Source organism: Penicilliopsis zonata (genome assembly GCF_001890105.1).
Source record: "Penicilliopsis zonata CBS 506.65 unplaced genomic scaffold ASPZOscaffold_11, whole genome shotgun sequence".
In the NCBI taxonomy this organism is placed as follows: domain Eukaryota; kingdom Fungi; phylum Ascomycota; class Eurotiomycetes; order Eurotiales; family Aspergillaceae; genus Penicilliopsis; species Penicilliopsis zonata.
This window is the reverse complement of record NW_019208920.1, coordinates 664,386-692,121: the sequence shown is the minus strand read 5'-3', so window position 1 is coordinate 692,121 and position 27,736 is coordinate 664,386. Positions and strand designations below refer to the sequence as shown.

General features: G+C 52.3%; 13 protein-coding genes across 13 annotated transcripts; 4 read left to right on the top strand and 9 right to left on the bottom strand.

Annotated features, from left to right (window-relative positions):
• ASPZODRAFT_134114 (hypothetical protein) lies at positions 1-2,905 on the top strand. The gene is made up of 6 exons (XM_022723438.1): positions 1-489; positions 569-681; positions 757-1,001; positions 1,060-1,255; positions 1,313-1,902; positions 1,970-2,905. The coding sequence occupies exons 1-6, from the start codon at positions 112-114 to the stop codon at positions 2,872-2,874; spliced, it is 2,427 nt and encodes an 808-aa protein (XP_022579971.1). The 5' UTR covers positions 1-111; the 3' UTR covers positions 2,875-2,905.
• Positions 2,906-3,069: 164 nt separating this feature from the next.
• Positions 3,070-3,819, bottom strand: ASPZODRAFT_134113 (hypothetical protein). The gene has a single exon (XM_022723437.1). The coding sequence runs from the start codon at positions 3,657-3,659 to the stop codon at positions 3,150-3,152; it is 510 nt and encodes a 169-aa protein (XP_022579970.1). The 5' UTR covers positions 3,660-3,819; the 3' UTR covers positions 3,070-3,149.
• A 73-nt stretch (positions 3,820-3,892) lies between these two features.
• ASPZODRAFT_69951 (hypothetical protein) lies at positions 3,893-4,700 on the bottom strand (the record flags this gene model as incomplete). Its single annotated transcript, XM_022729627.1, has 3 exons — positions 3,893-4,201; positions 4,260-4,400; positions 4,479-4,700. The coding sequence occupies 3 exons, from the start codon at positions 4,698-4,700 to the stop codon at positions 3,893-3,895; spliced, it is 672 nt and encodes a 223-aa protein (XP_022579969.1).
• A 551-nt stretch (positions 4,701-5,251) lies between these two features.
• ASPZODRAFT_134112 (hypothetical protein) lies at positions 5,252-5,428 on the bottom strand (the record flags this gene model as incomplete). The annotated part of the gene is made up of 1 exon (XM_022723436.1): positions 5,252-5,428. One exon carries the CDS (start codon positions 5,426-5,428, stop codon positions 5,252-5,254), a length of 177 nt encoding a protein of 58 aa, XP_022579968.1.
• Positions 5,429-6,015: 587 nt separating this feature from the next.
• ASPZODRAFT_605382 (hypothetical protein) lies at positions 6,016-8,874 on the top strand. The gene is made up of 3 exons (XM_022728928.1): positions 6,016-6,229; positions 6,287-6,631; positions 6,703-8,874. Exons 1-3 carry the CDS (start codon positions 6,196-6,198, stop codon positions 8,553-8,555), a joined length of 2,232 nt encoding a protein of 743 aa, XP_022579967.1. The 5' UTR covers positions 6,016-6,195; the 3' UTR covers positions 8,556-8,874.
• Positions 8,875-9,100: 226 nt separating this feature from the next.
• On the bottom strand, positions 9,101-10,141 carry ASPZODRAFT_69878 (hypothetical protein; the record flags this gene model as incomplete). Its single annotated transcript, XM_022729613.1, has 3 exons — positions 9,101-9,693; positions 9,757-9,834; positions 9,892-10,141. The coding sequence occupies 3 exons, from the start codon at positions 10,139-10,141 to the stop codon at positions 9,101-9,103; spliced, it is 921 nt and encodes a 306-aa protein (XP_022579966.1).
• Positions 10,142-10,515: 374 nt separating this feature from the next.
• On the bottom strand, positions 10,516-13,505 carry ASPZODRAFT_134109 (hypothetical protein). The gene is made up of 3 exons (XM_022723434.1): positions 12,773-13,505; positions 12,196-12,681; positions 10,516-12,126 (listed from the first exon to the last, which is right to left on the bottom strand). The coding sequence occupies exons 1-3, from the start codon at positions 13,268-13,270 to the stop codon at positions 10,858-10,860; spliced, it is 2,253 nt and encodes a 750-aa protein (XP_022579965.1). The 5' UTR covers positions 13,271-13,505; the 3' UTR covers positions 10,516-10,857.
• Positions 13,506-13,870: 365 nt separating this feature from the next.
• On the top strand, positions 13,871-14,939 carry ASPZODRAFT_134108 (hypothetical protein). The gene has a single exon (XM_022723433.1). The coding sequence runs from the start codon at positions 14,130-14,132 to the stop codon at positions 14,877-14,879; it is 750 nt and encodes a 249-aa protein (XP_022579964.1). The 5' UTR covers positions 13,871-14,129; the 3' UTR covers positions 14,880-14,939.
• Positions 14,940-15,024: 85 nt separating this feature from the next.
• On the bottom strand, positions 15,025-17,365 carry ASPZODRAFT_160314 (hypothetical protein; the record flags this gene model as incomplete). Its single annotated transcript, XM_022726466.1, has 5 exons — positions 16,988-17,365; positions 16,722-16,890; positions 16,595-16,639; positions 16,415-16,517; positions 15,025-16,359 (listed from the first exon to the last, which is right to left on the bottom strand). The coding sequence occupies exons 1-5, from the start codon at positions 17,094-17,096 to the stop codon at positions 15,025-15,027; spliced, it is 1,761 nt and encodes a 586-aa protein (XP_022579963.1). The 5' UTR covers positions 17,097-17,365.
• Positions 17,366-17,628: 263 nt separating this feature from the next.
• Positions 17,629-18,115, bottom strand: ASPZODRAFT_69867 (hypothetical protein; the record flags this gene model as incomplete). Its single annotated transcript, XM_022729611.1, has 2 exons — positions 17,629-18,002; positions 18,061-18,115. The coding sequence occupies 2 exons, from the start codon at positions 18,113-18,115 to the stop codon at positions 17,629-17,631; spliced, it is 429 nt and encodes a 142-aa protein (XP_022579962.1).
• A 527-nt stretch (positions 18,116-18,642) lies between these two features.
• Positions 18,643-20,526, bottom strand: ASPZODRAFT_160310 (hypothetical protein). The gene is made up of 2 exons (XM_022726465.1): positions 20,352-20,526; positions 18,643-20,273 (listed from the first exon to the last, which is right to left on the bottom strand). The coding sequence occupies exons 1-2, from the start codon at positions 20,379-20,381 to the stop codon at positions 18,651-18,653; spliced, it is 1,653 nt and encodes a 550-aa protein (XP_022579961.1). The 5' UTR covers positions 20,382-20,526; the 3' UTR covers positions 18,643-18,650.
• Positions 20,527-21,048: 522 nt separating this feature from the next.
• Positions 21,049-22,512, bottom strand: ASPZODRAFT_26800 (hypothetical protein; the record flags this gene model as incomplete). Its single annotated transcript, XM_022728063.1, has 1 exon — positions 21,049-22,512. One exon carries the CDS (start codon positions 22,510-22,512, stop codon positions 21,049-21,051), a length of 1,464 nt encoding a protein of 487 aa, XP_022579960.1.
• Positions 22,513-25,187: 2,675 nt separating this feature from the next.
• ASPZODRAFT_69991 (hypothetical protein) lies at positions 25,188-26,864 on the top strand (the record flags this gene model as incomplete). Its single annotated transcript, XM_022729631.1, has 5 exons — positions 25,188-25,688; positions 25,800-25,874; positions 25,940-26,308; positions 26,391-26,695; positions 26,756-26,864. The coding sequence occupies 5 exons, from the start codon at positions 25,188-25,190 to the stop codon at positions 26,862-26,864; spliced, it is 1,359 nt and encodes a 452-aa protein (XP_022579959.1).
• Between the last annotated feature and the right edge of the window lie 872 nt (positions 26,865-27,736).

Here is a 27,736-nt window from a genome sequence, read left to right as displayed (position 1 = left end):
CCCCCCATCCCCCCGTGTCTGGTGTCTCGCTCCTGAGCCCACCAGCAACCCCTTCTCGCCGCTGCGTGTCGCGTCGTTTTCGTCATCATGAATTCTCGCGAGCATTCCGACATGCCTCCGGCGCCGTCGTACCCGTCGCCCAACGCCGCTCAGATGAGCCAAGGAGCCATGTACTACAACCGCCAGCTGACCGCCGACGAGCTGTTATCTGCAGAGCTTTCGCGGGAAACCTCGGGCGCCAACCTTGCCGATGGCTCTGCGAACGGTGTACACCACGGTCAGTCGATGGTGTTGGGCTCCTCGAATCCTGGCGGTCCGGACATGGGTCGCCCCCCGTCTGCCGACCACCAACAACAACACATGCTGCAGTTCACACCCAGCCAACAGGTTGGGGTCGATCCGAACCATGATCTGAGTTACGGAGACCAAAGTGCGCGTCGGAAGCGCTCCAAAATCTCACGGGCATGCGATGAGTGCAGGCGCAAGAAGGTATTTTTGTCACGCGACTGTTACTCAACGCGACTCACGACAGGGACTGACCAAGGCCTTCTCTTTTTATCATGGATAGGTCCGCTGTGATGCTAGCTCAGAGTCTGGTGTCGAGACATGCTCGAACTGCCGCCGTTTGGGGGTGGTCTGCCAATTCAGTCGCGTCCCCATGAAACGCGGTCCAAGCAAAGGGTAAGCACTGAGCGGCCACCTCTTCACTATAGCACACCGATCTGACTAGGGGTTTTCTCTTCACAAAAAAAACAGATACATCAAGGAGCTCGCAGAGAGACTGCACACGCTGGAAAGTCAGATGCAGCCCGCCATGGTTCACCCGGACATGCAGTACCCGCCGATGAATGAGGTCTCGTCGCCACGCGGTTATCACGAGTTCTCTCCATCTATGGACCCTGGCATGGGTCGGAAGAGAACGTATTCTGTGTTTGAAGGACTTCCGAATACTTCGTTTGCGCAGCCTCAGTTCAACCCTCGGGCTTCCCAGCATGCGTATGGTCCGTACACATACACTGTTTGAACAAGTCCTGGGTATACATTTTCTGACCATCACAGATACTGGAGATGCACCTACAGACCCTGAAAATCCTACGGCCATAAATGCCACCGCACCCAAACCTGGAAATCTGTTCTGGTCGCCTGACAATGAAGGCGAAATTCCTCAAGGCGCTCTGGACGTGGCAGATATGGCTAAACAAGCTATTGAAGACGACATGACTCCGTTGGATGTGGATGACGGGGCACTGAATGCGTACGCATTGACTTCTTTTCTATTAATACGTCGATTGTAGGGGCTAATATTGTGCAGTTACTACTTGAATATCCATGCTTTCATGCCGATCCTACCTCATTCAAAGGAACGCTTGGTAGAGATCTTGCATCAATGCACCCGTGAGATCCAAGAGGTCTTTCTATACGCTCTCTACACCGTCGTCCGAACCAACATGGGCCGTGTGGCGACGACCTTCGAGAAAATAGAGTCGTTTGAGAGCGCGCAAGAGATCGCTGTCTTCTACGGTCGGCAACCCGCAATTGGACGCCCCAACGCCTTCAATACCATCCTACTTCAAGCCCTGCTGCTCATGATTCTCGACTGTGATGCTCGTGGACCGGAGAATTTGACGGCAAAGAATGGTCTTTCCAAGCAGGCCTTGATTCAATCTGCGAACAAGCTCGCATGCACTCAGGCGAAGGTATTCGACCAGCTGAGGGCTAAGCGACCGGCCAACCCTGATGTCGATGGGCATGCCAACCTGACGCGGCGTAATTGGATTTCCTTGAACATCCTCGAACGCTGGTACGCCATCAGCGTCGCGGACCCCAGTGTTCTCGGCACCTTTGAAATTGGTGGACTGGAGGACGAGAAAATCTCATCCACGACCTTAGTCCAGATGGGCTGTAAGTGGATCACCCGACGCCTCCAAACAGAAAGTTATTTGGTTATCTAACCTGCCTCCCCTAACAGCTTATTCGTCGTTTCTTCCTGAAATTCTCACAATGGCCCTGACCGAGCCCAATGTTTGCCAGAGTAACACTGGTATGGCTCGCATGGTTGCGGCCAACTTGAAGGCATCCCTGGAGCGCCTGGCGGATATCGAGCGTTTTCGCAAGCCTCACGAAGTCCCCGACGACGCCAGCGCTCCCTTCTCTCTCGACTACCTCGAGCCGCAGATGTACTGGACAATCCGACTGCTTATCAAGCGCCACATCTACGTGTACAGCCCATACGAAGTCTTCCACGCGGCCGTGGAGCTCGTGCTCGAAATGCACAAACAGACCACCGTCGGCACACGCCTGGTGAGCCCATTCGACCTCCATAGCCTTGCACTGGCCACGATGACCCTTCTGGAAGCATCGGTTATCCCCGAGTTGACCTCCGAATGCTGGGAGTATATCAAGCGTGTCGAAGAGATCCTCGATCGCCGCGCCAGCAAGAGCGCCGAGCCGGGCGAGTTCCAGGGCATCTTCACCACTCCGCTGTGGGACGAAAAATTGCGCGTCTTCATCGACTGGCGACGCTCCAAGTCTCAGGAGAGTCAACTTCAGGATCCCGCCCTGAGCAAGGGTAACGCCTCGGGCTCCTCTGCACCACCCATCGTTGGGCCCAGCGAACAGCGCTCCCTGCAGCACCTCGCTGATCTTGCCGTCGGAGCTGAAGGCTCCGTCACCGCCGCCGCCGGAGGCGGTCCATCCACCCCACCGCCCGCCGACAATATGGCCATGGACACGTCAGATCTGAATGCCACGACATCTCCGCACATCTCCTCGGTGATGCCCCATATCCTTGGCCGGGTGGTTGTTGACTTTACTGTTCTCACGCATGAGGGCTATCTGAATGTCTTTGCAGGCCTTGTCTATCGTCGTCGCTAGTTTATTTTTTTTGGGGGGGGGGGGGTAAAAATGAAGCAAGTGTTATCTCTCTCTCATGGGTTAATGGTACCAGGTCTCTCTCTCTTCACTCATCTGTTGGAATTCTTCACTATGTATTTGTAATGGCTGGAACTTATTTTAATTCTGCTTAATTCAACCCTCCTAAGCATACCATTTGAAACTGTGTAATGATTCATGCATATAGTTATCTGTTTTCTTTATACTTCCATACCCTCTGATTATCAAGTCCCACCCGAGTAATAACTAATGTTCGTCTACCTCCCAAAGGCAATCCGCTGCCATACCCCCTCGACATCCCGACAGAGTTGGATAAACGCATCGTCCTCTAGCTGCTGGCAGATCCAGCTTTCGACCGAGGCGGCCCGCTCTGCATCCGGGAGAGAGAGGTATGATGAGAAATCTGCTGGCGTCGGTCTCGCTATTGTTGTGGGTGTGGTTGTGTCGCGTCCAATGGACGTTTTCATCGTTCCCCTCGAAATAAAGGGTGACCCCCGCGGCTGGTTTTCTGGTACGGTTGATACAGGCGTGAGTGGTGGGGGTTGGAGAGCAAGAAGGCTGCCGCTACCTTCCGGATCAGCTGCTGAAGTCTTACCCCTTTGCATTCCTCTGCTCTGGATATTGGCTCTGGTGTCTGGCTGTATAGAGCTCTGTCTGGCGGGGTGAGTCTGTTTGGGCTGTTCTGCTGCCGGTGTCGGCTTCTTGAGAGTCGGCTTGACGAACGGTAGATCTCTTTTTGGAGGAAGGAGGTCATTAAGAGCCTGCATGTCATGGCACGCATTTGAAGTCAGGGGTCTCGATGCGGTTGTGGATGTGTTCTGGGGTTGACAGATTGTCTCTGATCTGGTGGCTTCATGATGTTGATCTGTGTCCGTGGCTTGCAATACATTGCGGATTGAATATCGATCCGAGGCCGTGGAATTATAGATAGCGCCTGTAGACGAGGGGACTTGGTATCCTGTTAGGATCCGCTTCGTTAGCTTTCAATGGAGGCTGTAGATTAGAGAAAAGATGTACCTGGATGTTGCGATAATGGTCTCTGTGAGCCGGGTGCTGCCAACCCAATTGACGGAACCATGGAGCAACTTGGATTTGAAAACGCAGGTGCCCCTGGGGCAACCGCAGATAGCGTCTCTCGCAAGGGTGGCGCGGTAGAAGGTCTGTTGAAATTCCAGGAGGACGATGTCAACAGTCTCTTCGACGGCTGCGCTGCTGTCGATTCCGTAAAGGGACAGCTAATCTCGCTCAGTATGGCCAGAGCGGTATAGTAATCCCGGTCAGACGAGAATTTGAGCTGGAAACGGCGCGTCTTTTTTAGATGTCAGTATCGAGGGCTTAGCATCTTAGGTCTCTGCTATGGTCCATACATGGGTGCCGTCACATGGATATTTCACTGCTAGACATGGTGACTTGACAATCACAGTAAATAGAGCCTTTGTACCACCATTCGGAGTGGAGTGTATAAGACTTCCTGCTTCTCTTGCGAAGTGAGCTAGATCAACTTCTTCCTGTGCAGCAATCCGAGGGAAGATGTTAGCATCTGCATATGGTATAGAAAAGAGACCTGCGTAAAAGAGACAATTTACCAATATACTCTGGTCCTTGATAATCCGTAATAAAATCTTTGGCAATGCTGACGCCGGCTCCTGGTTTTTCTCAAAGATAGCCACAATGTCCCCGTAGCCGACGATATGAGTCCAGCTCAGAGGGCTATTATACTCGATTGGGGTCGTTGTGTGCGAAAATTTGGCAAGCAGAAGACGTGCCAGCTCTTGCGTATTGCTAGCGCGCTGGGAATGCGAATACATGGCGTTCTTTCTGGCTGGTGTTTGGTGGTTGGGGAGAAAGAGAGAGGAGGTTAAGGGCGAGCGATGCTAGCCATTCTAGGTCCTCCCTGGAGGTCACATTACTTCAGGGGAACAATATCATTAGAAACCCTCATAGAGAGATTTACTGGTCTCCTCTTTAATAAAGATAGCTGATATCCTATTTTCTGTACCAATTGAGCACCGCTAACCAGTTCATCAACCTTCTATCCCCCCCTCCCCAGTATTGAGTGATCAATCATAAGAATAACGGGCCGTCCCTGTCAGCAATATGCCTGAGTTTAGAGACCATAGAATTATCGTCAGTTCTCATCCCCCCCTCCTACCCAATAGTCAATAATTCTAATGGCAATATCGATGGTTGAAATGAGGCATTGAGATTCTCAAACTGGAGCGAGACCAACTGACAGAATAATGGTCCAAAGGGCCTACTCTTAGGAATTAGGGAGTTGATTCTCTCGCAAATGATCGAACCTTTGAGTACGCTTTTATTTGAACTGTTCCCCTAGAATAGATAGCTGAAGATCCTTACTCTACTTGCTTTTCAAAGCATTTGGTTCAACGAGTCCAATGATCCATGTTGGATAACACAGCTTGTAGATGTGGGTTCTGCGTAGAAGATGTGTATATATACTATTCAAGAAAATATTTAAATCATGAGTAACTCCATTAAATAAAAAGAAACCCATATTAAGCGTGTCGTATATCATGGAGTGTTCGGAGTCTGTATAGACTCTATGGAGTGTCGTCAGTGCCTGCATGACTCAGCAAGAAAAAATGTCGGACCGGAGAATCTCTGTTCCGGCCTCGACGCGCTCTGCCTCTCCCGATCTGAAGCAAGCTTGCTGATGCGCGGACTGGGATCTCAGACCGGATCGCAGCACCACTTCGCGCTCACAGAGCCCCCCCAGGGCCCCAACCAAGGCATTGAGGCTTATCCACACTCATTTTTTGGCGCGTAGAATCGCTTTTACACGCGCACAAGCCTGCCGTATTTTCTACAAGAGACGGCCTGGGAGAAACGCCTGTTTTCTTCGACGCCCTCCCGTTTCGCAGGCCGCTGTCTCGCCCACTGGAGCCCTGGTTGCGAAACCCATTCCGCCAGGATCACGCTGATAAGCTACATATTATTTCTTCCTTCCGTTGGGTCGCGAAACGAACGCTTCGATTGTTTCCCGGCATCGAGATAGAAAGCCGAGAGAAACAAGGGAACGAAAAAAAACCAGTTCACCAAGCGCAGAAGCGAATCGAGGTCTTTCAGACGCAAGATCTTGCGTTACCTGCTTCTCAGATCAGCTTTGGCAGAGCTGTCAGATCTCTTCGAAGAACAAGAACCGTTTGAGAGTTTAGCTTCAGGCTGTTGGCGACCGTAGCTGGCAAGCCGTAGGAGCTGATAGAGAGCGCGGATTAGCCACGGTTCTTTTCCGGTGTTGTCTTTGGTATAATTAGTGCCACTCGACGATATATCGAGTCGAAGATGAGCGGAAACACTCCCCGTTCGTCTCTGCGAGGTTAGTAATTCCTTTTCACTGCAATGGCATTCGATGCTAACACTAGTTTCTGTGAAGAGGGCCTGCGACAGGCACCTAAAGCCAATCAGCCGTTCATACCTGATACCGCGCCTGTCAGACAAACACGCTCGAGTATCCATTCTACGACGTCACCTCAGCCGCCAGGAGCCCCTCATACCCCTTCTACACCATCCGCACATCTCCATAATACCCACAGCAATCATATGGATATCGAGAACTGGGATGGGAGGGAGCAAGTCAAGGTCCCGATGTCCACGCGTGAGGTTGCAACCCCAGGAAACAGACCTGGCCTTTTTGCACAATATGACAGAACAAAAACCGCGAAGCAACCGGACTTTTACGATCCCTATTTTCCCCTTAGGTATTTGGAGGTTCCGAAATGTAAGTGATGAAAACAACGCTGGATCAGTCAATTGTTGAAGTTTCAGCTGACTTACTCGTGTCCTGTATAGCCGATCACATCTATAAACGAGCCCACTATGGTCTCCAGTCCGGAATTCCAGATGAAGTTGATTTTGCACTCTACCACCTGGTACAAATATCCAACCAACGGTGGGATAAATTCAAGTTCGAAGGGTTCCCTCTGCTCGCAGAAACGCTCATGGAGAAAGCCATGGAAGTAACTCTACTCTGCACGGGTGTCAAGTGGGAGCTTCAGTATGATATCCGAGAGCCGACGGAGCGCATCGACGTGCTCAACTCTTTGCGTGGCACCCGAGGTATTCTAGACAAAATTCGAGAAATCCCAGTCACATTGGCGGATGATACCCTCGAAACAACCGAGTTCACGCATCGTCTTCGAAACATCAAGGAGGCCACCTTGGTGCTACGCAATATGGTTCTGTTGAAGGAGAACGCGTACTATATCGCGCGATATGCTCATGGATTGCTCAGAGACTTTCTTGTCGTCTTGATCAATATCCCAAACCAACCCCGGTTGAACGAGCTCAAGAATGATGCGCTTGATATTGCGGAAGAGGTCACCCGATTCATGAAGACTGATTCCGAAGACCCGCTCTGGATATCCTTACTGCAATGCCTCGAGTCAACGGATCGCGCACATATTGTCAGAGCTTTCTGGGCGCTGACACACTTCTCTACCGAGCTCAACGAGCCCGAAGGCAATCGAGCCATGGAGCGCATACCGAAACAGACCCTTCGGCAATTATATTTCCATTCGCTTCTGGATTTGGATAAGGACATTTTGAGCGGTGCGTTAGACTTTTGGTACCAGTATACGCTTTTCCCTTACAACATCGAGACCCTTATCGATGTATTCAACCTCCCGACCGTGTTTGTGCCCCGAATGATTGCTCTCTTGATGTACGAGGGGCGGCCATCCAAGAGAGAAACCGTGATCCAGGAGGAGAAGGTGGCACCGCCGCCGACGGAAATTCCACGAGTTCCACCCGAGCTGCTGAAGGATCTGATGGAGCTGGCAGAGCCCGAGCGCAGCTCTCGCTGGCTCCGGTGCTGTTTTGTTGAAGACGCCGACTGCGAAATCACCCAGATTGCCTTATGGCAGGCCTACCAGAACCGGTTCGCCGATCCGCGAGTCCCTGGTGGCGGGGTTCTGCCCGCTGCGGAGTTCATCAAGAATGTGAGCAACACATTCACCAACGCCCAAGCACAAGTCATCAACGGACCTGGCGCGGCCACCAAATTCATCATCAAGGGTATCCGCCCTCTGGAGACCGCGTACACCTTCTCAGGGTTCCCTTACAACTACTGCAAGTGGGCGGACAACACCAAGCCGGCCAAGATCTGCCAGCGCGCCTTTGCGACCCCCACCGAGCTCCGGAATCACATCTTCTCCGAACACATGAACCTGGCTGCCACCGATACACCGGGCCATTACAACCTGGACAAGGCCGAGTCTGCCACACACACCTGCCTCTGGGACAACTGCCCCAAATTCCGCTCGTCTGGCCCTAGTGCGGACACGGCGATGGTCGCGGGCCATGTGGCGTCGCATCTTCCCGACGAACGGGCTCCGGACGCGGAGCCACCGGTGCCGAAACGGATGGTGCTGCAGGAGCGCATTGTCCGCAAGTGGTTCTACATGGACACACCCATCAATGACCGCGGCGAGCCGTTCGGGGTGGCGTACAAGGCCGCGCTGGTGCTGCGCAACATTGCATGGAACCTGCCGAACCGGGAGGCGCCCAAACACGGCGGGCTCTTGTGGAAGAAGGCCGTCTTTGCCGGCCACCGGTCGAAGATAATTGAGATCTGGGATCGGAACCGGTCCCTGCGTAAGGAACTGACGGAGCTGGTCATGGTTTTAGAAAGGAGAGACGAGTGATAAGCTTTTTTTTCTTCTTCTTTTTCTCTCCCTACCTCCTTTTTTCTCCTTTCTTCTCTAAAAACTCTTCTTGTACGAATAATACCCTGATTTATGGTTCGACGGTTTTCATCTTTTCTTTCCCCCTTGTTCTTATTTCCTTTTCTCTTCCCTTTTAAATTCCAGGGAAGCCCTGGAATCATGGAATCATTACTTAGTAGGTGAACCCGGGAGCCGGGACGAGGAGGAGGATAGGGTATTCAGTTTTCTTTCTTTTTCTCTTTTATTTACCATTCATGGCGTCCCGGGTGGTAGAGGCAGGCTGTACTTGACATTGTGATTACCGACTCTTGAGGAAGAAAGCAAGTCATGGAGATACGGTCTGTACACTAAACGTAATCTATCTATTCTTCATATCTACACCGTGGTATCCCGATGGATCAGATAGACCCTAGACCCCATGTCTGATTTGAAAGAAGGTAACTAATACTGTAGAAACTGACATCGTATACTATTCTACCGACAGGTAGAGAGTATCAACCCGTTTCCCAAGAAATACAAGGAATCTAGAACTTGTAGATTTGATTCTTCGAAAACCCCAATTGCGCCAGAACGCCCTCCTCCCCGCCCGAAGTGCGCATACACCCCCTGGACTTTGTCAGGGCTTCCTCCATAGCGGGCGGGCCACAGACGAAGACCTTGGTGTTATGCTGGTCGACGACGCCGGGGGTAGAGCCCATGACTTCTTCAAGTAGCTCTTTCGTGATACGGCCTGTTCTAAGTGATGAAGAGGATGGCAGATTAGGTGAGGAGGAGGAAACAGTGTAGATGACGTCAAAACGGTCCGGGAATCGCTTTTTGAAACCGTCCAGCTCTTCACGGAGGAGGAGGTCTTCCTCTGTATTCCCGCCGAAGACGAGGGTCATGCGCGTACGGTCGTGCGGGTTGGAGAGGATGCCCTGGATGAGCTGGTAGATCGGGGTGATCCCCGCGCCACCGGCGAGCAGGTAGATGTGTGGGAACTGGTTGGCTGTCCAGGGGAAGCCCTTGATGGCGCCTAGGAAGGTCATCCTGTCGCCGGGGGAGAGCGAGTGGAGGTGCGAGCTGGCCTTGCCGTTCGGGTATTTCTTTACCATCAACTCCACGAATCCGGGATCATCTACCGCAAGTTAGAAATCCCGTAGTTCACTTCATTTATTGGTAACTTTTGTCACTCACGTACCCAGTTTGTTGATGGGTGTGTACGGTCGAAAGACCGGGAAAAAGCTGCCTTGCGGTCGAGAGACGGTGAGAAGGGACGCTGTTTCCCTCGTTAGCTGGACATCTCCTATCTAGGTGATGCTTAAGATATACGCACAGGTCAAGCTCAGTCCGCTGCGTGCCTCCGAGTCCGGCAGTTCGAATAGTAGCCGCTTGGTGTTGTGGTTGACGCTGGTGACGCTGTGCAGCCGCAGCGAGGTGAAGCCGAATCTACCCTTGAAGGCCATTGGGGGCTGGCTGGATTCTGCGTGTGCAGTTTGGGATAGGAGAGAGTAGATGCCTACACTGGCTACCACGGCGACTGTTGCTGAGGTCGCGAAGTAGTATCGCGATGATACGAAAGTCATAACAAGTGCTAGTATACTTGTATGAGCTTGTCTTGTCCCGGAACGAAGATCAGATGTTTCCTCAAGATGACTAGTCAAATTTTTAATAAACGAATGAAGCAACAAATGGGTGAATCAGCCTGCTTTTATACTGTTGCATCGCTGTCTGCGTTGTCCGCAGCGTCCATCTCGGTCGGTGTTTGGAGACACTCCAGAGTCCGAAAGCCATCGAGGGCGAAACGGGCGGATTTCAGAATGCAAGGGTATGACAGGGAGCTAAATGGATGATACATCTGCGAATAGTCGCGATCTATAAATATAAGAAGCTTTTTTGAACAATGGATCTTCGACTGTTCAAGAATCAAAGCGTTGTTGTCGAATGAGCTGAACTCGGCCCTGCGTCCTTACCACATTGCCACCACCTCAGCATCTATACCGATTATACAGAGTATTCTGCTTGGTCCAGAGGAAACCTCGTTTCTGAATACTCTCTTCATGTACAAGGATATACCTTGGCAATCTACCAAGACCTATTCCAGAGTCAACGCAGCTCTATCAAGCTTCGAACCGAAGATAGTTTCTCGTTATCTCATTGTATCATCTAAGAGGAGAGGTATGTAGCCAAAGAAAAGAGACAGAAAGAAGAGAGGAGAGGAAACAGAGGATCATCATACAACACATATCAGGATTATACAGTTCTATCAGTCATTCATGAATAACCATAAGCCCACGTCACCCTAATTTGGAAAAACTTGAAGCGCGGGATCGCCGCCCGCATCAAAGACATCTTCGATGAAAGTCTCATAGTTGGTCCATGCGCTTTCGCAGAGCCCAGTCGCCGCGTCAGTCGGGTCTTCCAGGTCCATCAGGTCCCAGACATTCAGCCAGTATGGTGTACTGTGGAAGGGATGGGCGGGGTTCGGGACGGTGCCCAAAGGTATAGAATCCATTGATACGGAGCCCGATGGGACAGTGTTATCAAGTGGAAGAGCCGGGACCTCCGGAACAACATGCTCAAGGGAAGTGGGATCCTGAAACGATGGAATTAAAGGATGCCCCGTAAGGAGGTTGGACGGAAAGGAGACATCTGGAGGCGGCAGTGGAGGAGACTGTTGCAGTTTCTGGCGCCGAGTACGCGCACGGTCCATGAGTTTGGACATGGGCCGCCAGAGCATGCCTTGCCTGCGGTCCGCGATGAGGGAACCGAGGCGGCTGAAGGCCTGGTCGACAATAGGCCAGTAACGCTCCATGAGGGCCGGGTCGTTGCAGACGCAGAGTTCGGCGATGGCGACGGCGAGGCCGTGCCAAGGGACGAAGAGATTTTCGCACCAGGCCCAGGGCCGGCCCTGGAGGTATGCCGAGCTCTTCTGCGAGGACTCGATGACTTCGACGGCGAGGCGGAGGAGGCCGTCGTGGCGGATGGTCGGCGGGGTGAAGCCGACGGTGCGATGTAAAGGCCGTAGCGCGATCAGTTGCAGGCTCGCGTGGATGCACTCGAGGACGCGTTGCGAGAACCAGTGGAATGAAATCGTCTCTGGCTGGCAATGGCGGAAGAGGCTGGTAGCCTGCGCATGGAAGTCGGCGACGATCTGCAGTCGTACGTTCATATCCTTGACACCCGGCTCACGAAAGTCGGTAAAGTTGAGCAGCCGCACTGCGCACTGTGCCTTGAGAAGCACCAGGGTAAGAGACATATCCGTGAAGCCGTTGGGCGAATCCTCAATCATCTCCGTCGTTCCGAAGTGAAAGGCGCTGTCGTTGACATTGGCCGGGGGGTGTGACTGCAGCCAACTGGCGCGCATCATCGGCTCAGTGGCACGGTCTAGCGAGCACTGAACATCGAGATAGCCGATAATATTCCATACCCGCCGGCGCATCTCGCGCTCAAACGGTGACACGGGGAAAGGCGGGTCTGGCAAGTAGAGCAAGAGTGCCTGGGCGATCCGAAGGGCCATGCTGAGCATCGTCCACGCTCGTCGGCTCTGGTCTAACAATCTAGCAGCGACCTACATTCGAATTAATAAGACAAGAACATATAGCTTAGGTATGTAGGAAGAAGAGAGTGGAAATCCTACCAGAGATAAAACATATGCTTGGAGGACAACCAGCTCGTCAGAGACGATGAAGTCTGCCTGAACCAGTGCAGTTTCTGCTTCTCTCCGATACCGAGCAGTCAACGACTCTTTACTCATGGCAAAGAGAGACTGACACTGTTCTTCAGTTAGAACACAGCTCGCAGCATAATACACAGCACAGGCAAGCGCTGTCGGGGCGGGATGGCCTGGCTCATAGTCCAGGTACGGCTTCCCCTGGAGCAAAAAGGCAGAGAGCGAAGGCCGATGGAGGATCTTGAGGACCGGATCGACCTGGAATAGGAAAATATGAACCAATCTCTTCCGGATCTTTGCGTCAGGGAGCGACTCCGCCACCGGATTGGATGGGCTCGGCTGGTTTTTTGGACCGGTCAACCCAACAAGGACTGTTTCATACGAGAGGGCGTCGCCAGGGACATATTCTTGCGGCGGAGAATCATGGTTAGCAGGGTTTTCCGGTTCGTCGGTCTGTTTTGTTTTTTCGCACAATGAGTGCCAACCTTAGTACCATCTTCTGGCCAGGGAAATAGCCTCTTCTGCCAGAACGGAGCAAACTCACCTGCTCGATCAGCTCTGCCCAAAAGGAACCTCCCATGTACGACTCCAATCGTGGAGTCTTCTCCGGCAGGGACGCTGGAATGTCCCTCCTCGCTTCCAAGAAGATGGTAGAAGAACCGCCAGTGCCAGGAGGGGTGGTGTCGTTTCGAGAAGGCGTGAGACTCCCCTGGGATCCGTCGACACTCGCACCTGTCGTCTGAGACGCGCACATGTCCCGGAGGAGTCTCTCCAGCTTCGACACGCGCTCTTTCAGTTCCAGCTCCGACCTCGACGCCTGGTTCCCTGCTCTCTGGGTGCGACCTCGAGGGAGGCGCGTCCTCTCCACGGGCACGCAGACCGCGCCGATTTTGGTGCAGTTGGTGCAGGGATCGAGCTTATCGCATTTCACCTTGCGTTGATGGCAGGCCTCGCAGCTCAGGCGGACTTTGGGGGCGTAGGAACGCCTGGGTTGTTCAGAGGTTGCAGAGAACACATGAGACTGTCCGTAGGCGCTCTCCATGGTGTACTGGGGAGTAGGAATCCCCTAGAAGCGATAGACTCTGTAGCTTTGCGCAATCTCTCTCTTTGTTATTCGTGGTCAACGTGTTCTTCGTATTTTCAAACCACACCAGGCAGTGCTATTAATTTTGATATGTCCCACAAACTCTTGCATCACGTTCTAGGTACGGCTCTCCAGGTCACTCACTCCAAGGGCCCTCATTCGCCATTATTGATCTGGATTATATCTACCCAAGGCATCAGGAACTTGAGTGCACTCCTAGTCATCATTTATCTGGTCCTCGATTGGCCATTCTGCTTACTCAGCACGGAAATGGGGCCATGATATCATGGCAAGTTTGAGGTTATTTGCAGCTCTAACAGGTGTTATATTAATGAACAAAGCAGTTGAGGATGACAGTAGTGACTTGTGATCTGAGCTTGGCTCGATGAAGACTGAATTTGCCGGAGAATTCTGCGTGTTAAATCTTTTTCTATACCAAAGTACACTGCCAGGGGGTTAACTACTATGTAGACATATTTTGATCTAGACAAAACGAATAGTATAGCTATCACACCGTCAATTGCTTGAATAAACACCCTAGACTGCTGTTATTGTGGTGTGGAATCTTATTTTTATATTGATTCTGAATGACATCAATGAGATCGTATCTTGAAAGATAGAGAACTCGAAAGAAACACTGACACGTAACTACGACTCAGTGGATCCAGCAAGAGCAATCTGTTCCCCCGCCTATTTCACCAAGTAGACAGACCTCATGTTCAAACGATCCGTCTCCTGCCTCTTGGCATCGCGTCCATCTTGCCTCTGCCGATTCCCATCGCAGCCCTCACGGCTTCTCTCGTCAACGACCTACAGAATGAGTGTTCCATCGCCTCAACCCACCACCACCACCTCCTCCTCCTCCTCCTCGGCCCTGACGGCCCTCTTCACAGACCTGGAGACGCGTTTCCAGTCAACCACCCTCGACCCTCACCGGTGGTACATCCTGGCGATGGCCACGCTGGTGGCGAGTCCCGACCCAGAAACCGCCCAACAGCTATACCTACACCTCATCCAACAAGCAGAGTACACAAGCAGTGGCTCGCGACAGGCGCTGGTCCGCCGCCTGCGCGAGACCCTCGTCAAATGCGTCCCCATCGTCGGCGTCTGCAAGCCGCTCGAGGCCATCCTCGCCATCGGAGCCGTCGAACGTGACGAGGATAAAGACTACACCTCCACCCGGCCCGGGTGGCAGTGCGACCAGGCGAACCATGACCGCGGGGCGGACTGGCTGGGGAAAATCTACACGCGTAACCTGGAGGGCACCATGGACCTCTTCGCCGCCCATAAGGATTTCGCCTGGATCTCCCACGAGATCACCTACGGTTTGTACCTGTCCGACCGCCAGGTGCTGGACGATCTCGACACCCAGCTCGTCGTCCTGCCGGCCATCATGAGCCAGAACCTCCGCAAGGAGACCCATTGGCATATCCGCGGGACCCGTAGGATCGGCGTCTCCCAGGCGGACGTCCAGATCATCTGTGACTGTGTGCGTCGTGTCGCGGGCCATTTCGGTGTCGTCCTCGATAGGGTGCCTTCGGTCGAGGAGGTGGAGGGGGATGTTTAACTAATACGTATACGTAGTAAATAGATTTGATAGAATAGACCGAAAATACACTACACAGACTAGTAGTTCTCTCGTAGTTCTCCTATATGTACTCAAGGACAAGCCGTTTATTCAAATCTAAGTACAATTTATTGACCCATCATAATCATTCCCAGACATTGGAAAACAGGTCGTCTGATCCGCCGAACCCGCCAGCCGCTTTGCCACTAGTGTTCGTCGTCGTCGTCGTCGTTGTCGAGGCTACCGGCGCGGCGCTGGTCCATCCGCCGAAATCCTCGTCTTCGGCCACCGTGGCCGCCGGCTTACTGATGCTAGCAGATGGCGCACCCCAACCAGCTCCGAAGTCATTGGCTGTTAAAGTGTCAGGAACCCTCATCATGGAAGAAGGGTTGGTGGGGGCGGTAGCGGTGGTGGTGGTGGTGATCGAACGCGCCGGGGCGGCGGGGGCGGCGGGCTCGGGGGTGTTCCATGCGTTTCCGCCCCAGGGATCCATCACGGCAGAGGAGAAGACAGACGTAGTTGCGGGGACGGCCGGTTTGGGAGCAGGCGCAGGCGCCGGGGCAGAGAGGTTGAAAGCAGACCTGATTTCTTGCTGGGGGAAGGAAATGCTGGGTGACTTGGGAGCTGCTGCGACAGGAGCAGGCGCAGAAGCCGGAGAAGAGAATCCAAACAGGTCGTTGGAGAGAGCGGAGGAAGGAGGAGGCACGTTAGGCTTCGTTGCTGTTGTCGACGGAGAGACAAAGCTCGAGAAGCCACCCAGATCGTTCGAAAATCCGTTGGACGAGATCGAAGACGTGCGTCCCTGCGGGTTGGGAACCGGGGGGTTGGGCGACGTGAGACTGTCAAACAGCCCACCGCCGCTGGTGCCAGGTGAGGGTGAAGTGACTTTGGGAGCCGCGAGCGAGGACTTGGGGCTAGTGTAGGTGGCCAGACTGGCAAACGGGGATGCTTTCTCGACAGGTTTCATCGTGGTACTGGCCGACGGGAAAGTCAGTCCGCTGAACGCATCGGTTATCCCACCAAGTGTCGAGGATGACTGCGGCTGCGCCGATGACGGCATGGGGGAGGTCAGGTCTCCGAATGAGGAGGTCCGCTCATGCTGCGCCGGGGCCGGAGCGGGTTTCGAGTAAAGGGAGAGAATCGACTGCTTGAGGTCCGGGCGAGACAGGCCTGCCACTCCCGTAGGAGTGGTGCTCGCGGGACGGTTGGGAGCAGCTGGCTGGGTGCTGCCGAAGAAGTCTAGCCCGAGCAGCGAATCTGCAGGTCGATGTGTCTTGGGTGCAGGCTGAGACTCCTTGGGCACTGCGCGCGGCGCAGGTTCCGTCGTGCTCGGGCGGACTGGAGGTGAGATTGTTTCCGTGTCGCCGAAGAAATCAATCGTCGGGGCTTGTCGTCGCGGGGCTGCGGGCAAACCAGAAGCCCCCCCGCGCTGCGATGCCGAACGTTCGATCTTCGCCTTCTCCTGGACCACCGCCAGAGGCTGATAGGTGTCAGACTATCCTCAATAGATCTCCATGCATATCTGAGTAACCAACCACATCATCATCTCCATCGTCGAGCGTAGCCGGGTCGGGCATCGGACCGTCCATCACCCATCTCTTGGACTCGTACTTTGTGCGAATGAAATTCTCTATCTTCCTGTATTCCGAACATCTCGTTTTAGCCATCATCGCATGAAGCTTTCTCAGTCCGGGGACTGTTTTGGTTTGACTTACGCTTCCGAAGGAACATGTCCGGGCGCCAACTTAGCCTCCCAATACCTAAATCCCAACAATCAATCGAGTCAGCGGCGGGGTTCAATCAATCACACAAATCGGCCCAGTATGTATTCATAAAACTGACTTGTTGGCCCTACTGTTCCCCCACCGTACCACACTCTGCAGCTGTTCATCCGTCCATGAGTCCAGATCCACCGATTTGACCCGGCTGATATGGGTGCCCATGCCCCTGTGAATGCCCGAGCATCGGATGCAAATGAAGATACCCAGGTTCCATGACGCCCATCGCGGATCTGTGTAGACATACGAGTCAGCACGGTGTGCAAATTTTGTACAGCCAACGGACTTGAACATAAAAAAAGGGGGGGGGGGGTAGAAAAGGTAACGCACGCTTGTTGCGCTTGCAGTCGGCACAGGTCTTATTCGACTCGAGCTTCAACAGGGTCTTGATCGTCTGTTGGTTCTGCGCCGCCCGGTCCGGGGTGGCACGGCGAGACATGTCGAAAGGTCTCTCGAATCGTTTTATTGTTCTAGTAATCTGGAGAGTTGAGCAGTCAACTTAGTCTCGAGGGGTGGGCACGAGGAGAGAACGATGGGACGGACAGGACAAAGTGGCGGGTGCGGTGACGGCGTGGGCGCCTGAGGCAGCGAGGCCGGTGCCCGATGCGGGAGACGAGTCGTACCTTATGTGCAGAATGTATGCTGATTGAATCGCAGATTATTATGGATAAACATTGAAAAATCTATTGGATACTAGATGAGTAGGCGGTGGTTTTACTGGAAGACGAGTACGAGCATTGTAAAATTATGCCGCTGCGCTGATCCCTGCAACGATCTGATAACAGGAGAGATGTGCATGATTCTATACAGTACCCAACTAGAATTGAAGACCGATGATTATTCTTGCTGTATCTCGGATACTGTGTCATACTGGTTGTATGTTCATAGAAGTTGGCCATAGATAGTATGTATAAATACAGAATAGTATGGTTGAAGAGGCGTAGAAGGGTGGAAGGAGATAAACAGAGACCTCAAGCCTTAGCATTACTTTCTGCATTCTCATCCTCCGTAAACCGTAGACTGACGCTGTTCACACAGTGCCGCTCATTCGTCGGGGTATCGTACCCCTCCCCCTTGAAGACATGGCCCAGATGCCCCCCGCAGTTGCTGCACACGATCTCCGTGCGCTCCATGCCAAACGAGTTGTCGACGTGTCGCGTCACGGCCCCCGGGACGCTGTCAAAGTACGCGGGCCAACCGCAGCCAGATTTGAACTTGTGGCTCGCCTTGTACAGCGGGGCGTTGCAGCCTGCGCAGGTGTACACTCCAAGACTTGGGTAGTGGGCATCGTAGGCGCCTGTGAAGGGGCGTTCGGTGCCCTTTTCACGAAGGATTCGGAATTGCTCTTGAAAACAATCAGAGGGGTACGGTTTTAGAATGCCAATAAGTGCTCAGTGTCTCACCGGGACTCAACACGGCGCGCCATTCCTCCTCGCTCCGCTTATCAGGATATGACATGGTAGTAGTATTAGTCAGGGCCTCAGCTTTGGCGCTGGAACCAAAGAGAGAGCCGAAGAATGGAATCGCCGGAGCAGCTTTGAGGATGGTGCTGCCAGAAACTGGGCGGGGGATGCGAGAGGCAGCGATAGTGGTCCTGAAGAAGATTGTCCGCAGCTGCTGGGCGGGGGAGATTAAAGAGCGGAAAGACCGCAGAGCGTAGAAGTGCATAGAGCAGTACAAGTATATTCTTATCAAGTAAGACAAATAAGATAGGCAGCGGGTGAGTCGAGATAAATTAAGAAGTACCTTTCTTTCTTCAATAATATGAAGTTGGTATGAGGCAATCAAGAGGCGTGGATTTTACGTCATCAGCAATTGTATGGAGCAATATCATAACAATAACATTTGTAGGTATCAAATTCAACGTATGTAGTAGAACACAGCCATAGATCAGTTTCCACATCTCAAATAGATAAGATACTAAGTAACTATTAAGTACATCGGCTTCCTAGATATGCAAAAAATCCAACCTATATCCAGACTATCCATGCTATCACTGCCGAGCCCCCATCACTGTGAGGACCCCCTCGCCCACCTCGACTTTCCATCCTTCGCGTGCGAGCATTTTGCCCACGGCCGGGCCGATTCGTGACGTGCCGTCATGGCTGTGACGTCCAACACCAGTGATGATTCGATACCCTTGACGAGCCGAAGAGTTGCCGCCGCGAATGTACCGGGCGTCGCCCAGAGACTCCCACCAGAGGGCCACTCCTTCGCTAGCGATCCGCACCGCATCCTGCACCGACACCCCGTGCAGATCTAACGTGTCCGCCGTCGACTGGCCATGGACCCACGCATCCGCCGCAGCAGAGGCGTTTCGCTTCGCCTTTTCAAGGTGTTCACGTCCGACAGAAGAGTAATACGCCGCCGCCGCGCCCATTAGGCGGTCGGATTTCCCGCGTCGATAAGCGGCCGAAGCCTTATTGAAGGCCGTAGAACTTGCATCAAAGTGTGAATGGGCAGCTGTGCGCACGCTCTCGTAGTCCTGCACCGTCCGAGCCCGCGGAGGCCTCGGTGTCTCAACATCTACCTCCGCCGTGACTGAAGGGGTTGAAAACTTGATTATATCAGACAGGGAAGCAGGGGCTGGGCGACGGACCATGGCCGCGGCTAGCTCATTCGCAGCTGAGATCGAATTCCGACTGATCGTTAGCAGCCCCGCGAGGGTAGTTAGGGGCACCGAAGAAAACTCCTGCGCGAGCTCGGCCACCTGGGCTGCCAGAACAGGATTCTCGCCAATGCAATGCTCCGCCTGGGGCTTATTGGCCGTTGCTAAGGCTCGTATAGCAGCGGATAACGAGGCGCCATGGGCATGGTAAGTAGATGCGACGGTCTCTTTCTTGAGAACAGGGGCCGTTCGCGCGAGAATAAACTCGATATCATTCTGCGCAGTTCTCCACTTGTTATTAGCTGCACTACTATTGCTGTTCTCTTCCTCCAGGAAAGGCTGCGACTGAGAATTAGCACGGCTGTTCTTGGTTTTCCGTTTTCGACCCTTTCTGCGACCAATATCACCCGCGACGGCGTTCTCACCAAACCCGTCGATCCCCTTGGGTATGGCAACTTGGTCCCCATCCTCGCTCGGTTGCTGTTCGTCGAAGAAAGTCATGTTGAGTAGAACATCCATCGAGCGATCCACGTCATTGTCGCATTTCCTAAGTGTGTGTTGGATAGTGTAGAGGTCGATTGACGGGAACATTTCCGCCAAATAGTCGATCCGGTCATCCTGACTCCCTCCTACTCGGCCAGACGCTTGCTTTTTGTTACTAGTATTGTTATTATTGTACCCCGCGCGTTGTTTCTCCCCAACGCTCAGCGAGAATGAAAAGTCCGATGCGAGGCTGGTGAGATCAGTCTCGCACGACTGCGTACTCTCATACTGCGACGCGCCCGGCTCGGACATTGCCCCATCGTTCTCGAGGCCATTGAGTGGTTGGGTACCACTGGTCCCAGATGGATCAAACGGAAGGTCTTCTTGTTCCCATGCCGACAATTTCAAGGTGTCGAGTGTGTCTTGGAGCTGCTTGACCTGCGCCGGGTCCGTTAGGTCAAAATCGGAGGTAATAGCAGTGAACAACGCAGGGTCTAGCGGGGGACAATAGCTTTTTTCAAGCTCCTATAACAGGGGAGAAAGAGCGGCATCCTTTAGCCTTCTGACTTGTAATCATCCAGATGGGAATGGAGGGTGACAAACTGCGAGCAAATCATTGGCGTTCTCACCCATCTTCAAACTCCCGAGCCGTGTGCCGTAATCTCCTTCGGGCGATTCTGTGCATGCCTTTCTGGGTATTAATAGTTGAATAGAGGCTGGAGACTGCCGTCGAGCGTGGTTGTCGACGGTGAGTGAGTTGGTCAAAACTTGGTCGTTTGCTTGTGGGGGGGGAAGACGGCCGACTTGGCGGGGACGGGAAGATAAAATGACACAATCAGCAACTGGACTGGTATTATCTTTGTTGATTATTAGGCTCCAGGGAAAAAATTGTTTTAAAAAGGTCTATATGTTTTCATCAAGACTTGAGTTGCAGGTTGCTGAGACACATAACTACAATGTCACTACTCTAGGTTATCAACATAACTAACAACAGGAACTGTTATACCGTCTTCTTACACTTGTATTGAGAACTATTAATACTAATCTTTTAGAAAAGTCAGTCTATAAATCCTGTCCAGCAGGCAGATAAACTGGCACTCAAAAGACAAAGAATGAAAGGACACAGTTGTTCCAAGGCGGATGAGTAATTCTCATCAAGGAGTGTCGGTGAGAAATGAATTGCCTGTATCCCTCGTTCCAATTCAAGGTTTTTAACAAAAATTTCAAGAAGTTTTGTCGGATTGTCGCTTGGATAGGCTTGATCTCACGGATCAAACTTCAAAAGACACAGTGCAGCGCTTTAAAAGCTGGTGACGGAGGCGCTGGAAGCTTCAGCCGCAGCAGCGCTGTCAGAGGAAGAAGCGCCTGAGGACGAGCTGGTGGAAGAGCCGCTCTCGCTTTCGCTGCCGGAGCTGCTGGACGACCCAGAGCTTTCAGCGTAGCCAGAAGAAGAGGCACCATCGCTGCTAGAGGTACTAGAACCACCGTAGCTGCTAGCCGATCCAGAAGAAGAGGCGCCCTCGCCGCTAGAGGTTGCGGAACCACCGTAGCTGCTAGCCGATCCAGAAGAAGAGGCACCCTCGCCGCTAGAGGTTGCGGAACCACTGTAGCTGCCAGACGATCCATCAGCGTAGCCAGAAGAGGAGGCACCCTCGCCGCTAGAGGTTGCGGAACCGCCGTAGCTGCCAGATGATCCATCAGCATAGCCAGAAGAAGAGGCACCCTCGCCGCTAGAGGTTGCGGAGCCACCGTAGCTCCCAGAGTAGCCAGAAGAAGAGGCGCCCTCGCCGCTAGAGGTTGAGGAGCCACCATAGCTGCCAGATGATCCAGAGCCCATAGCATAGCCGGAAGAAGAAGCGCCCTGACCGCTAGAGGTGCTAGAACCACCGAAGCTTCCAGATGACCCGGAACCCATAGCGTAGCCAGAAGAAGAGGCGCTATCACCAGTAGAGGTTCCAGAACCACCGTAGCTTCCAGAACCCTTAGAGTAGCCAGAATAAGAGGCACTCTTGCCGCTAGAAGTTCCAGAACCACCGTAGCTGCCAGATGAACCAGAGCCCATAGCATAGCCGGAAGAAGAGGCGCCTTTGCCGCTAGAAGTTCCGGAACCACCGTAGCTACCAGATGATCCAGAGCCCATAGCATATCCTGAAGAGGAGGCACCCGAGCCGCTAGAGGTGCCAGAACCACCGTAGCTCCCGGAGTAGCCAGAAGAAGAGGCACCCGAGCCGCTAGATGTTCCAGAGCCGCCGTAGCTTCCGGAGTAACCAGATGAAGAGGCATCCGAGCCACTGGATGTTCCAGAGCCACCGTAGCTCCCGGAGTAGCCAGAAGAAGAGGCATCCGAGCCACTAGATGTTCCAGAGCCACCACTGTAGCCACTACTAGAGCTACTACTTGAATAACCGCTGGGAGAGGCGGCTACAGATGCGGAAGCCCCGGAAGGAGTAGCACCATAATCGGAGCCGCTAGATTCCTCGCCATCTCCGCTTGACGTGCTGGCCTGGGAGCTGGTGGAAGGAGCACTGGTTTGGACAGCGCTAGAGCCAGCGGTGGAATAGGAATCAACAGCGGCGCTGGAGGAGGCGGCGGCGACCTTGCAAGCGTTGGCCACGGCGCTGGTCGCAGTAGAGGCATAGGAGGAGGCGTAGCTCACATCTCTGACGTGAACCTGGCGCTTGTGGTGAACGGCACGGTGATGAACGGGAGCAGCGAAGACGGAGGCACAGAAGGAGAGGATGAGAATGGCGGCCTGAGGCTTCATCTTGGATAAGATTGCGTATAGCGAATTTTTGTTGAAAAGATTGAATGGTAAGTTAAATCAGCGAAGGAATCCAGAGACAACCAGGCCTCGTGAGGAACAAATGCAGAAAGAGAGAAAGAGAGAAAGAAAGAACGGTAGACACGGGTCAATTCAGGTCGACTGAATGGTGAGGAAAAGAAAGTGATGCCACGGAGAGTCAAAGTCGCCTTTATATCCATTTTTAAAGACGAACTGTAGTAGCATGGAGCAGACAGATCGAACGGAGGTCGTCGAGGATATGACCCTTGGGGAGAAAAAGGGCCGAACGTGGAGATGAGTCTGCGAGCGATTGGACAAGTCAGGGTACAATGAAACACAAGATAGGGTTGGTCGATGGTTCCTAGTCGTTTCGATGGCACACGTCCTGTTTCGACCCCCGCGATCAACAGGAGCCCACTTACGTATGCCCTGGCCTGTGCGCCCAGTTTCGCAGGGAATCAACGGTCGTGCCAGGGGTTCCACCGCCTGCGGAAAGAATTCCTTTTCTTTAAGATCAGTACCTGAGTCATCTCATTCGATGGAGCCTCCAAGATGTTAAAATGGAGGACGCCTAGGGATACCGCGGGCGGCAAGTGCTGCAGACGGCTGAGCGACGGGGCAGTTGGTTTCTGATTGATAGCGGCACCCGTGGGTATGGAGACGATTTTGCAAGTCTCGCAATCTAGCAACGCTAGATTCGACCTGAGTCGAGGTTACTACATAGTTGAACGTCAGTTAGCTGTGCTTGGCGGGGCGACATCAGCTTGCCATGTTTCATGATGCTGGTCACAGCGGCCAGACCGACCCGCGCCAGTCAGGACGAGACCTACTGTTAACAACCTGATGGGTACTTAATGGATATGATTATAGTCAAGCAGTTCAATCTTGTCACCAAATAGCAACAAAGTTTCCGGATGCAAATGGAAAAATGACAGCCGTGTCGTGCCACTGGGAGGGATGAAGAAGGGAAGGCGGTTTATGGTGGTGGGAACTAACTGGTAAACCACGCCGCTGTCAGACTTCGCCGGGCCCCGTCTTTATCTGCAACCGCCACGGGGGTGCAATATGGCAAGTTGGCAATTAGCTGCCCATATTTTACTTATGGGGACTTCTCTTCTTTCCTGCTCAATTGTAGGGTCTAGACTCTAGACGATGAGTTTGGATTCCTGAAGATTTTAATTCTTTCGATGAGTTCCATATTTACCTACCCATCGTTCGGTAGCAATCTGGGAAGCTCTTCTCGCGTCTCCCGGAGAAGGAGCTCTTGAAACAGGGCCAGTATCCCCGGTGTAACTTCTGGAACTATCTTCACTTGATACAAAGTATAACTAGCAACCATCGCTGACTCCCAGGCGTTCATTAGGCAGTTTCTACGTCTTCTACTCGGCACTGCGTGTCAATCTATTCTGATGAACCGCGCTCAAGTAGCCTAGGCTGGTATTAAAGCTTGCACACCCGACTAGATTAACTACTCCTCCATGTCATACACTGGCGACTACTTCTCAGAATGGAGAAATAAGAACTGTCCGTCTTGGCTCAGCAGGCTGTCCCCCTTCAGCCCGCAGATAAAGTGCGGACCAGCATTAACACACATCTGATAATCGGTTCATTTCCGCTGGGATTCTCAGGACCGGTCTCCTGAAATCTCATGTTTTTTTTTAAAAAAAAGAAAGAAATGGTGGAGAAACCTGTTGCAAAATATCCTCCAATAGGGGGCCCTTGGTCAGTGTCTATTTCTGGCCTCGAATGCCAGGGGCAATATCTGCCGCTATAATACTTGCCGATATAGTGGATGAGAGCGGAAGTGCCTCAGGTAAAGTCAACTACTCCATAACTCATATACTTGGCAGACTTCACGGCAATCCTAAATGAGTCTTCATTTTCAAAATGTACATATGGTCGACTACAGCTGTTACCCAGGGCATTGTCCTTCGCCAGAAATGCAACATGATATGCTGAGGTCACTGTCTATTTAATATTATTCCTTTATATTCGGGTCTACAAGGGATAAGACCGAATGCCTGAAGTGGTTTTTTTTTTTCTATAGTAGGCAATTCTATATTGGAGCTCTTGGTATTTCCCCCTGAAGTATTGTCTTGAAGATCATATAGCCTCACTTCCAAAGGACTTCGGCTCTAGTAAAGCGGAATTACTATATTTCGACACCGTCTCCCAGTATCTGTATTGAGTTTTGCCACCAGTCTACCATTTACGTTGGCCTTGGCTAGATTTTAAACAGATGTATATATATTAAAGAGTAGAAGTTTTTGCTACATAATAGAGATGAAATAGTCATGTCAGACTGCTTCTGTCTTGCTGGTGCCTTCTTCTATTACCTATGATTATATCCCTTCAGATTAGTGGTTAAATGATCTAAATAAAAAGTTTCAGTCCCTAGACTGATAATTCTCTACGCTAATTATGCAGTCTGCTCTCTTCATTGATAGAAAAGTAGGCATATAAAAAAGTGAGAGAAGCTTTATATATACCCTAGGCAACCAAGCGATCACAAAACAGAAGCAAACATTGCTTAAGAGAATGAAAGACCCATTCTCTCTCCTTCTCTACCTCATATAAAATATTAGCATTTTCTTCTCTCCTCAATAATCCTGATTCATCTGGTACATCCTCCTAGGTCACTCGCCATCATGGGTCCCATGTCTGCTATCAGGCAGGAGGCCCTTCGTCATCTTCAGTTCGTCGAGACAAACCAATCTTCTGTCAACACATCCAGGGAGCACCTCGCTGAGGAGGTGTCTGCAGCGCCCCTCTTCTCAGCCATTACACGCCAGTTAGTCGAAAGCCCAGAGTACAGACAAAACCCTACAACCCAAGCTGCTACCGGTGTCGCTAGCAGTGTCTGGCCTCAGTATGGGTTGCTCGGTCTTCGTCTCCAGGCTGGGACGAACATCAAAGATGAAGGTAATCTGGTGTACACCAATGTCTCCGCGCCGTGGTCTGCCTTCATTTGCGGGAGTCAAGGCAGCGGGAAGAGTCACACGCTGTCCTGCCTTCTGGAGAATGCCCTCATTGCGCCTTCGCCTGGCGGAAAACTCTCCTCGCCTCTCGCCGCAATGGTACTCCATTACGACAAGTTCACTGGATTTTCAAGCACCCAGCTCTGCGAGGCAGCGTACCTGTACACCTCGAACATTCCTGTCCGGATCCTGGTGTCTCCTTCAAACTACTCTGCAATGAAAGCAGCGTATGACAGGCTGCCAGGTGCATCTGGTAGGAAGCTGGAAGTCTTGCCGATGTATCTTTCTGAGAAACATCTCAATATTACAACCATGAAGAAGCTGATGGGACTGAACGTTGGAGGAGAACAGCCTCTATACATGGAGGTAAGAAAAGCAAAGGCTATACGAAGTGAAACCGAGAATTGATCCCTTCTGACTTTCGGAGCTAGGTTGTCACCAAGATCCTGCGTGAAATGGCCGAACAAATGCAGAACGGACAGGGGTTCAGTTACCGTGCCTTCAGAGCAAAGCTTGAGCAGGAGAAATTTTTGGGCACACAGAATCTCCCGCTGAACATGCGCCTGCAGGTATTGGAGTCTTTTCTGGAGCCCCAGCCAGCTCACGGGAAGAGACCCCAGAAGAGACCGTATTCTCCGAATACATGGAAGTTTGAGAGAGGCACTTTAACTATCATTGATCTCAGCTGTCCTTTTGTTGGACCCGATGACGCTTGTGCATTGTTTAACATCTGTGTCTCACTCTTCCTGGAGGGACGAGGCCATGCGGGGCGTATTATTGCGTTGGACGAGGCCCACAAGGTATGTATATCGGTCTCCTGGTTTTGATTACTGACCTTGGCTTTGTGAGAAGAAACGCTTACAATACGGTGCTGGTATACAGTTCTTGGAAACCACGTCCGGCGAAGCGGTCGAATTGACCGAGACCCTTCTTTCAATCGTTCGTCAGCAGCGCCATCTAGGCACCAGGGTCATGATTGCTACCCAAGAACCAACTGTGTCTCCGAAATTGCTCGACCTGTGCAATGTGACTATTGTCCATCGCTTCGCCTCGCCCTCATGGTTCAAGGCAATTGAAGGCCACATCGCTGGTGCGGGAGTTGGATCTTCGGATATCTTTCGTAAAATTGTCCGTCTGGCTACCGGAGAGGCTTTGGTGTTTTGCCCGACTGCTCTCCTTGATGTTGGGTCTGGTGATGAGTCGGGAGAGGACGACGGCTCAGACTTGCTCGGTCCAGAGAATGAGAGCATGGAGACGCTCAACGAGCCGCATGCCATCCAGCTGGGTCCTGGCTATATCCGACTTAAGGTCCGCAAGAGGTTCACAATGGATGGCGGGAGAAGTATTCTGGCATAATCCGGCGGAAGGATCATACTAGCAACGGTTTTGTTCATAAAGCAGTCCTGACGTAGCATGTCTCATATTGTTGCCATAGCCTTGATATCTAGGATAGAGCATAGTTAGTCAGGAGTAAAAAATTTGAAGCCAAGGTCAAAGACTGAAGTATTATTCAAGCAAATCTCACATACTCCCCATTTTGGGTAAGCGCGGAGTGGATAGACAACACCCACATTTTTCCTTCGGCCAAAACGCCTCAAAAGCCTCTTTCCACACCACGACCGATCGTCTTTTACGGGGTATCGAAATGATCCCAACAGGCCGAGCTTTGGGATCCATGGATGGTGGGGCGGAACCAGCCGATCATGAAGATAGTTGGAGAGAGGACCCATTTGGTTTGTTATCTGTGGCTTCACTACGGCGTTGTTTAATTCTATGCTGGGGTTACACACCAGCGATTATTGTTAACGAACGAAGAAAGCTGACACAGACAGATACTTCGGGCCCCGTATACCGATGTCACCATCCTTCCTAAAGATAGCCCCAAGCGAATGTCTCGCCATACACAGTTCAGGCTCCCTCGAAGCTCGTCGAGTGCCAAGAGACGCTTGCCCATGGGTCGCATGCAACTGTTTCACATTCGGGTCCTGGCCGAGCATACAGGTGGTAGGACAACGGGTTATTTTTATCTCGGGCACCGCTTTTTACCTTCTCCGAGACATTAATAAAAGCTATTCAGGTACAGAGGGCAAATTGTATCCTTCCTACCGTGCAAGACTGGCTGCTAAGCGAAGCCAGCAGTGAACGATAGGGGCTTCTGGACAGGAGAGAAGGAGGCTTGAATCATCCCACTCCGCGTATTTCCCTTTATTCCTGGCTTGAGGACAGGG